Source organism: Bombus huntii, chromosome 7 (assembly GCF_024542735.1).
Source record: "Bombus huntii isolate Logan2020A chromosome 7, iyBomHunt1.1, whole genome shotgun sequence".
In the NCBI taxonomy this organism is placed as follows: Eukaryota; Metazoa; Arthropoda; class Insecta; order Hymenoptera; family Apidae; genus Bombus; species Bombus huntii.
In genome coordinates, this window is record NC_066244.1 from 11730941 (window position 1) to 11741361 (window position 10421).

Consider the following 10421-nt stretch of genomic DNA (forward strand, 5'->3'; position numbering starts at 1 on the left):
AGCTTGCATAAAATATGTGCATTTTTTGCAAAAAGACAAAGGGAAAGAATGATTTCCATCATAAAAGCCGCTTCGCAATCAGTTTCGCAATCTTATAATCTTTGTATTACTCGACGAAGATCTTTTGCTTGACAAACACATTAATATGAACACGTGTATCGTCGTATTGAAAAATGCTATCCTATGTACCGTTCGCTATATAAACGTGGATATACCAAAGAACGTGCAAGTACCTTATTACGGATCGTCGTGAGACAATTTTGTTACCACCAGTTGAGCGACTACATCATATTATATTTATACTCAGAAAAACGAGTACGTGAATGTAAGACGAGTGGAGGATTCTCGTTCGATGAAAATAAAGAACAAAGCATTCGATCGCATTTATATTATCTTGTAATTCATACAGAATATTCCTTAGTATCTAAGTCTAATTCTAGAATTGTTCGTGTTGTATGTTTAGAAAAAAAAGAAGAATTAAAAAAGAGAAACACAGTAGGTTTTCGTATCTACACTGTTCAAATATGAAAAAGATTCGTATTTTGTACAAAAATATACAAAAATAAGTAATCTAGATCTTTGTTAAATTAATAAAAAAAAAAAAATAATATGGTAAAAAAATAACTATATGTAAGTACACAGCTTAATAGTTGTGTACGAATGGAAACTTAACGTCATTAAAATTCGGTATTAGGAATGGGTACCTTAATTGTAATTCATATTACGAACGTGTCGATTAATTAAAACTTATTGGTAAATTCTAAACACTAGAATCCTTTTTTTTTGTGCTACGCAAGCCACAATTATTTTAGACAAGTATAAGCGTATTTGCAATTGTACAGTCGAAAAGAAATATTAAATCTATGACGACGCAGGTTAAATATAAATATAAAATGTGTTATTAACTATAATTATATTGGTAACTACTAATTAGTACCTTCGTTTAATATTTTGTCAAAAAGAGAAGGCACGTCAGTGTCATTTTATAAAATTAATCGAGTGCAAATTGTTCCCCTAAGGTACGTCAGAAATTGACATTCCGTATTACTTCGTGCTAACACATTAAGGACGGAATAGATTAAAAAAACTGATTTTACACTTATCTTGAATGCATAAAATATGCATTCAAAAGAATTTTATCGGATAAAAATATCTACCTTACGAAGAATAATTCGTAAATTACTAATAATCCAATTGGTACCATCGATGCGATATTTGGTATCAAAATGGCCGCTGGATTGCATCCGTCTCCGGTACAAGTGAAGATACAGGTTCGGTAACTTAACTTGTCACCCTGTTGTTTCACGTAATCGCAATAATTCCCCAGATCCAGTGCTGAACAGAATCGTTTCGTGCCTATTCCACCTATTTCAACATATACAGGAAAAATTGTTTGTTTCTTGTTTTATCTAGCAAAAAACAATAACATGCGTTCGTATGAAAGATGTTAGGAATGTAGCGTGTTAATGCAAGCAACATGCAATATATTATTTGATTATTTATTTCTTATGGAATTGTTAAAGCATGACAATTTTCGTGAAATATATTCGTTTTTATTCATTTGTAAATATTTTCACTGAAGATTTGAAGGAAATATAATAGAATCTTTTATGCAATAGAGATAAGGAAAATCTACCGGTGAACACTTGACATAGAAAACACACAAACATCGAGACACAATGTATGAACCTCCGAATCGTCCGATCGATATGATACAGTACTGTGCATTGTATACATGACTGCAGTTCGTTGGTTGTAAGGTACTTATTACCAAATTGCTATCTCCGCAACTCAGTTCTTCTTCCGACGTACACTGGTAGCAATCCAAACTGGTCGCTTAATCGATTGAAAAAGCATCGATTATAGATGTTTACTATTGCGCGCTTCAATTCATGGATTAATTAATCGAATCTTTCATATTAGAATAGTTGTATGTATTGATTTAGCCAACACATCTTTCAATATCTAACGACAAACTTTCATAATACAAGTAGTGTATTAATATTAAATTATTATTAATTTCTCTTATTATATGTATACAGGAACAAACTACTGCTTCCTTCTAGCTCAATTACCTTACTAGATACAATAACAGAAGAATTAATAGTTTCGTCGTTACACATTGAACCATCCCTATATGCAGATGTGAATTAAAATAATGTTAGTCATCTAAAAAAACAATTCTAATGGAGATGATTATCGATCGTGCCTTGGTTGTTCCCGCATGCTTATAAACCGATAACGGCGATGTCGTTATATATGATTTAAGGTTAGTTTTCGTTTAAGAGTGCTAAGTTTCGCAACAAGATTCCCCTTTCCACGATATGTAACCTGAACTGCCGATATTGTTTTACCCTCGAATCGACCAGTGTGCTTCACACAATACTGCGCCTCGTAAACAGCATCGCAAGGCTGTGGTTTGATATCGATGTCGCTCGAGAGAAATTCGTTGCATTGGAAGGGGTCGGTGTTGTTTGTACTGACGCATTGATAACATTGTAAACTGTGCACTAAACGAAAAGAAAGATTGGGGATTCGATTTACTTCACGTTGATTCATAATTTTGTCAGCTAACTATAGACTAAATCAAACAATACTTTCCAGATTATAAAAAAGAACGTATTCTAACCTAATAATTAAAACTAAATAATGAAATGGCAGTACAAATATGTATATGTCTTAAATGTTTGTTTTAATCATTAATTAATTACTTATTAGGAAAAAATGATAAATTCATAATATTTAGTGTCCATGAAAAAAAATAATTGACCCAGATAACTTCTTATCATCTTGCGTTAAACTGTGAACTAATATGTATATAGTTCTCTCGGTCGATGATAAATAAATTATGTGATAAGAATTATATTTTCTACCACAGATTATATAAATTCGTGAATAACGATTTGAAGACTAACATCGGTGGCTCGATACAATATCAAATTTTGTTTACCATGAAATAAACTAATAACTTCAAGCTGTCATTTAAGAATAAATACATATTCAACTAAATCGATCCTTCCGCTTGATCCTTATAAATCGATGTTATGTGTAACTTAATATTATGCAATCGCGCCTTTTAATAAAGAACAATGTGGAAAATTATAAATGCCCCACCCAAAGGACGCCACGATATTCACATCATCTATAGTTACGTGCATTAACCTTACCACTTTCGACGAAAAGCAGGAATGCCGCGAAAAATGTGTAGCTCCTAATGCCGCCAATGGCGCCCATTTCGAAAGATCTCTTTACCAAAGATAAAGCACAAAACACTTTTGATAACTGTAATGTAATGTTCTTATATGTTTTCTTGGAACCACTTGCTAAAACAATTACATCTGTACACACGTCTAATTTCCGTTCGAATTTATAACCATCTGAATGAACGGAACAACGACGCGAAAGCGACTGACTAAGCTAGAGAGAGGACCATGCATAAAGTAAGAAGTAAGTAGTATGACGTAGCCGATCCGCTCCGACTCGAACCGAAAATGGTCGAAGTGAGTAGATCGCACGATGTGATCTATAATCGATTTGTGAATCTTAATATCTTTTTATATCCAATGTTTAAAACATGTTAAAAATGTTACTGAGGATAATTCGGTATTGTATATTAGTGTTTATTATATTTCTATTGTTTTGTCTTTACATAAATAATATATCATTCTAAAATTTATATACGTACGCATTCACAGTAAGAGGTACTATAGAATAGTATACTGTACTGTAATTTTAAATTAAATTAAATTTCATACAATTCGATTTAATCGTATAAGTATCATTAGACTGAGATGTTTTCACGAAATTATTTTACATTATTTTATGTAATACAAACATAACATCTTTAAATTTTCTGTTTGAAAAAATAAAAAGAAAATAAATATATCTTCACTTTTCTTCAACAACATGATAAATTATTTATTATTTTTCCTTGCGGCTACTAATTAAATAATTTACGTAATTTCCGTAATTACGTAATAAATATAACTTATATATATTTTTTATGTTTAAAGTATTTGTCTAAAAGAATTTATAAAGCTACAACAGATCGCTAAAGCATTAATTTTCTACGGCATCATGCTTTACGGGCTAATTTAGAATTCTGTTTGCATTTTCGTTACTCAATAAGTTTGCAATTACTATACTACCTCTATTGATTCTTTCTGCTTGGAAGACTTCGACTTGTTTTATTCCATTTTATGACAATATTTCTTCATTGCTTTTGTAGTCCCTCTTACGTTTTGCTTGTTGGACAAAAACAACGTTTTCGATGGCGATTTTATCGTTTCCGGAACGTTGTTAGATGACTCGCCAACTTCCGATTTCCCTTTATTTGCTTTCATAGAAACAATTTTTAATCTTTTCGCTCCATGTTTTACAATTGCTGTTTCTTCGGAAGACAACGCCATCTTGGAGAATTTGTTTGTCGCTATTAATTTTTTATTCGCATATTGAATATCTCTTATTTCTGAAGAATCGTTGATACATCCAAAACATGAACTTTTCAAGCGATTCTCTGAAGTTTTTAAAAATGACTTTACGATACTTTTTGGTCCGATTACAGGAATTTTTGAACTGCTCTCGATATCATTAACGCATTGATTTTTTAGCGGCCTACGAGTTACAGTTTGTCGAACTTTTTTATTGTTTTTTATTCTTTTTACTGCGGTATAAAGAGACGTAGTACGACGAATGATGCATGGTTTTTTTACGAAACTTGTTTCACTCTTCATCGAGTTCTTTAACCCAACGGAAGAGTTACTTATTTGAGATTCAATGTCTTTTAAATTATAAGAATCTGAAGGTATAATATTATTATCGTCCTGTGAATAAAAGCGCAAATAAGAAAATAAATACAATGTGAGAAACATTATATACTAAATAACTTGTGAGAGAGAGATTGATTTGTTCTTACTTTCCTACAATCTTTTGCCCCACCATTCCTGATTATATTAGAGTAAGAAAAGGCAGAATAACATTTCTTGTACAATAATGGATTCAACAACAGTTCATTCAACATTTTCATTTGACTTATGGTTGCAAACCTAATTCACATAATAGTTTATGAACAAAATGTTTAATGTATTAGAAACATATAAATTGTATGACAATTAATACAGTACTGGGACTAAGGAGATTACTAGGAGTAAAATAAAAATAAAGTAAATAAATTATTGCTAAAAATACTGTAGATTTATTAAAACAATAGGACATGTATATGTATTCATGTGTGTGTACATATATGTGTAGAATAGGATACATTATAAAACTTGTATACATGAATTTATACATAACACTCCTTTTGATCAGTAACAACACTTACATTCAAGTAATGAGAAGCATGACAATAAGTAGTATATAAGTTCTCTTATGCTTTTTAAGCATGGTAGCTTGATTTATATATATGTATAAATATGTACCATGATTCTTATATATATATATATATATATACCATGCTATATATGAGAATATATACAATACATATATTTATCTTTAATAGTAATTTTATGTGACAGTACAACACACATTCATACTTGTTTTCATAACAGACACATGTACTTTGTATCTTTTCCTTTAAAAGCAAGGAAGTACATAAAACAATTAATTTTATAACTTTGTCATTTTAAATTGTATCAGCAATAAACAACAAATTCATTACAAAAGACATTTACAATTATTGTCATTCGTTTTATTAATTACGAGATACTAAATTCTAGTTTAAAAATCTGCACATCTTTTTTTAAAAAGACTCCATCAGCCGGAGATTTATAGTTGAATCATCTAAATCACTACGTTCTGCTTTTTTGCTAAAGAAATAGATATCATTAATCACACATGTGTGTATTTCTTACTACTACTCGCATCCACAAAATAATTCACAAGTGCATGTAGTATTAGTGTAAGTGCACTTATCTATTGTCACCAGAAGCATAGTGCGTCAAAAATTGTCTAAAGAAAATAAAAAGAGAATATATTTTTCTGTTAAAAATATAAGCATTAACATCGAATACTTTATATTCCATCATTTGGTTCTAATATAAAAGAATAAAAAATAGTACAGTCTTAAAAATTTCATATACTAAACATTGCATCATGGAAACACCATTAAGCGGTAAAAACAATGTATGTACAGAATATGTATTTGTTAATATAATGAACGCAACTTTAAAACTGTAAAAAATTGCATTTTGTACACACTTTGTAATTAAATTACATAAGTCTAAAAAAAGGATAGAGAAACGGTTTTTCCATAAACCTTTATATAAAAGTATACCAAATATTATTGTCATGCATACATCTGTATTAGATTGGAAGACCCATTAGTTCAACATAATAAAAATTTTACAAGATTTATATTAGTCGCATATTTAAAATATAATAAATACCTAATATATTACTTTCCTAAAATTTCTCATTTACAATATTGCAATATAAAATAAGGACAGAATGTTTCTACAATAAAAAGTTCATAATTTCGCAATATTGAATTAAGATAATATACAATTTATATGTATACAAAATCTCTCTCCCACATTTTTAACGAGTAACAGAATGTGCAGTTTATTTAGGCACTAATGTGTCTTGATATTAAAATGTATATGAAAGCATATCAAGTTAATAGTATTATGAATTAAGAGAGTACACACTGTCGTATATTAACAGCTGCAAATTCACTCTCATTATTTACATCAAAATTTACCTTATGTAGAGATTTGCCGTTTGGCGAGGAAACATTGTTCACATATGCTAATTTTAAATAAGACTTTACACCTCTTAAAGAACGATATTGGCTATTTGGCAGTCGACTGTTAGGATTATTATTTGTCAGGTCAAGAATTGAAGGACCTAATGCTGCTCCAACCTGTAAATATAGCCGGACGATTATTTGTTATCTAATTATTTACGAAAAGATTTTAAGTATATAATAGCGAAACATGTCACCGCTTCGAAAACTGCTGGAGTATACTTTGGTGGAACAAACATATGTGTTACGGTTTTGTTCACACCATCACGAATTCTTGAAGGTATTGAATTTACTAAACGTCCAGAATTATAGTTACACTCAAGAGTATAACTACGTATCAATCCAGTGAGTTTATATACAGCTACTCGACCCGATCCTTCTCTTGACATACCGTCTCTCTTATCTCTAAAAATAAATTGTTTACATGGGATGTAAAAGTTAACATGACATTGATCATAACAATAATAATAAGACGTACATAATATACATATTTCTTTCTGTAAAATTGCACGAAGTAAAATGAAAATTTGGATTGTTAATGGACATTAATTTTGGTAAAAGCATACACATTATTGTGTCCTCTGCATTATCAAAGTAGTTGCCATACATGAAAACACCCTTTTTTGAAGCATGACCATGAAGATCAATATATAAATATAATCCAGAGTCTTCTTTGGGTAATTGTCCTATACCAATAGCTGTATAAGTCTTTTTATCAGATTTAAGTTCTACAGAATTATTACTTTCTTCTGCTTTATTACACAGGCCTTCTCCACCACCTTCACATAACGTGAATAAATAAATAAAAGAATTTTTCTGATCACGTTCAATAATTCAATTCTAAATATCGTACCCTGAGGTATGTCATCCAAATCTGTTTTTGGTGATGCACATTCCTGAAAAATTTCCGGTTGATCTTTACGCTTTTCGTCTAAAGACATAAGTGTTACCTATTGTTAAAACAGTTGGTTAATACTTAGTTTCTTTATATACGAATTAGTATGTGTTAATATTTGTATACACGGAAAATTGTATTTTTTTGTTACCTGCTGGAGTAATCTCGTCGTTGTATCGCGTACTATATTTGCAATTGCACAAGAGGAATCAATAACAGTTAACGTATTTTCGCCATTTCCTATACACATATTTGAAATCTCGTCCTCTTTTGGCAGCTGATACGTATGATGATAATACCTTAACAATAGTCCCATTTTCATTAATTTCTCCATCATAATATTAAGACATTAAAGCATCATTGCTATTTTACCTTATCAAATTTCTTGCAGCATATATTGTTGGATGATCTTTTAAAGAAGGATTGAGATAGACTCTATTGAGATTTATTCCTCTAGTATCCATTCGGTAATGACCTCTAACTACACCATCAGGGTTGAGCATTGGTATCAATTTGAACACATAAAGGCGACGAAGATTAATTGCAATGTTATCCTCGCGATTTATCAGAAAATTAAGGAAACCATTAAAAACAAAACTAGATGGTGTTTCTCCTGGATGGACTCTCGCACTAATAAAAATTACCTATATATATATATACATAAGAATTTTAGTATAAAAACACTTCTTTTATATATCTGTAATTACAATTTTGTAACTTTTATGTAGAGTTTCAAATAAACTATATACTTTTTTATCCCAAAATTTAAAAGGTCTTTCCTCAGTTTTTTCAGGAAACATGTTATTCAGTCTATCTTCTCTCTCCGTTGATATGTTATGAAATGAGCTTATTGTTATTAGATCCATCCTCCGTCCCTCTAAAGATTTTATTGCACATTCTCTATGATAATAAACATCATCTGCAGATGTTATACTTCTCTTTAATATTCTTGCTTCAACTCTTCTCAAATAATTTTGTAGATCGGAGTAAGAAAAAGGGTAAGTGAATGCAAAATATGTTATTGCTTTTGGATTTTCAGGAGCAAAGTAAACAAATGACAATGTAAAATCACTTCCTTTTTGATCCAACTGAAATATTGTAAATTTATATAGGAGTTTGGAAAAATAAAGAAGAATTACTATATTTAGACTATTTAAAATTTACAGTGTAGGTAGGTTTATCGCGGATCCTTTCCCAATGCAGATGACCAGGTACAACTTTAAAAACCGGACACATTCCTTGACTGAACATTTTAACTTGTTTATTCAAATTAATTATATTGAATTTTATATAAACTCCTGGAGTACTAGCTTTAACGCCAAAGTAAAACCATGTTCTGTTGTTGTTTTGATATTGTGTTCCATGACAATCATGTTTTGTCCATAAATTAAACTCATAATCTGTAGCATCTTCTGAATTTGAGCTTCTACATGATTTATTCTCTGTTTCACATGCATCTAAAGATTAAACAATTAAACATGGAATTATCAATTATATGTTAATGCACATCATACATGAATGTAGGTCACTGCAGAAGATGGTAGTTTACCCTTTTCAAAAGTCTCTGGCACTTTTACTAGTTCAACTTTCGCTAAATTAGCTGAGTCAAAATTATTATAAAATGAGAAGCCGCCACATATAATAGAGTCACCTGGATTTGCCATGATGTGTCAAAAGGTTATGAGGTTGTCTGTAAAATACTCGCATGAAATGTTTTACTCATGCATAAAGAACATAATATTTTGAAAGGTGTACACATTTGTAATTGTATTCTTACTTTCTCTGATATTAAGTGCAATTTTCTTCATTCGTAGCGTTACTTTCATATTAAAAAAGTCATGTTTGACAGTTATCTCGAAATCGTTACGATTTCCAGTCAAAGAAAGTCCGCCCTTTATATTACGAAACAATTAATATATTTTCAGAATCGAGATAAACACCTTTTTACATTTATTTTCGCTCACAAGATATGTGATACGTTATATTCACGTAATATTTCCACCAATACCATTGTTGTACCTAATGCAAACATGTTTACGACTTCATTATAGTTTTCCCATATCTCGAATCTAATAATTATGATAGAATAACGGATGTCATTAATTTTCAATTGTTTTAAACTCTTCTTGACGTATTCAGTAATATGTTAGTAAAGTTTTAATCTTTGTCCATTGAATCACATTCGAGATTAATATGGAAATTCGCTTGACTTTCCAAAGTATTACCTTACCGTGGAAATCTATTTTTTCATTATACGTTATGTAACGTAACATTTTTTTTTAATTATTTTTTTCCTATTATATATACCTGAATTGAAAGAAACCTACCAAGAGCGTTTAAAATAACAAGACACAGATATCACAAAATGTACCGATCAACAATTATTTGATTCAAAAAGAAATAGTTACACTCTAATACAATGAAATACTATTTGCAACGAAACTGTACGAATCAGTGAATATATAGGTGGGCTTTCTATTAACAATTATTATTGTCAGCATAATTTGGCACAATACTCCGATTATTATGCACTTGTCTAGTCCTGTTAAATCATATGGCGCGAACAGAAATGCCCAATCAAATACTATCATCGAATAACTCGTAAATAATTGTGTGGACAACGTCTTACATGGTAACAAATATACTTTCTCATATTTAATTATGCATTTTCGATATCTTATCACATATATCAAGATCAATGGTGTACTTAATAATAATTAAAATTAAAAATTTAAAAAATCTAGATACGTGTTATCTAAATTATCGATAGGTACAGTTACC

At 30.2% G+C, this 10421-nt stretch overlaps 2 protein-coding genes and 1 long non-coding RNA gene across 6 annotated transcripts; 1 reads left to right on the plus strand and 2 right to left on the minus strand.

Annotated features, from left to right (window-relative positions):
* Window positions 1-373: 373 nt before the first annotated feature.
* On the minus strand, window positions 374-3310 carry LOC126867368 (U-scoloptoxin(05)-Sm1a). Its single transcript, XM_050621805.1, has 4 exons — window positions 3168-3310; window positions 2355-2510; window positions 1690-1836; window positions 374-1365 (listed from the first exon to the last, which is right to left on the minus strand). The coding sequence occupies exons 1-4, from the start codon at window positions 3232-3234 to the stop codon at window positions 1154-1156; spliced, it is 582 nt and encodes a 193-aa protein (XP_050477762.1). The 5' UTR covers window positions 3235-3310; the 3' UTR covers window positions 374-1153.
* LOC126867371 (uncharacterized) lies at window positions 1835-4109 on the plus strand. Its single transcript, XR_007690217.1, has 2 exons — window positions 1835-2269; window positions 2879-4109. It is a non-coding gene; the product is annotated as an uncharacterized LOC126867371 (long non-coding RNA).
* Window positions 3599-10193, minus strand: LOC126867289 (cytosolic carboxypeptidase-like protein 5). Of its 4 annotated transcripts, none has more exons than XM_050621588.1 (12): window positions 9968-10192; window positions 9418-9659; window positions 9190-9330; window positions 8805-9097; window positions 8390-8728; window positions 8013-8284; window positions 7792-7939; window positions 7599-7695; window positions 7224-7524; window positions 6943-7150; window positions 6701-6862; window positions 3599-4823 (listed from the first exon to the last, which is right to left on the minus strand). In XM_050621588.1, the coding sequence occupies exons 3-12, from the start codon at window positions 9302-9304 to the stop codon at window positions 4188-4190; spliced, it is 2571 nt and encodes an 856-aa protein (XP_050477545.1). In that variant the 5' UTR covers window positions 9305-9330; window positions 9418-9659; window positions 9968-10192; the 3' UTR covers window positions 3599-4187. The 4 variants fall into 4 exon arrangements, with proteins under 4 accessions (XP_050477545.1, XP_050477546.1, XP_050477547.1 ...); XM_050621589.1 differs by having other exon boundaries at window positions 9871-10192; XM_050621590.1 differs by having other exon boundaries at window positions 7599-7641; window positions 9418-10193.
* Between the last annotated feature and the right edge of the window lie 228 nt (window positions 10194-10421).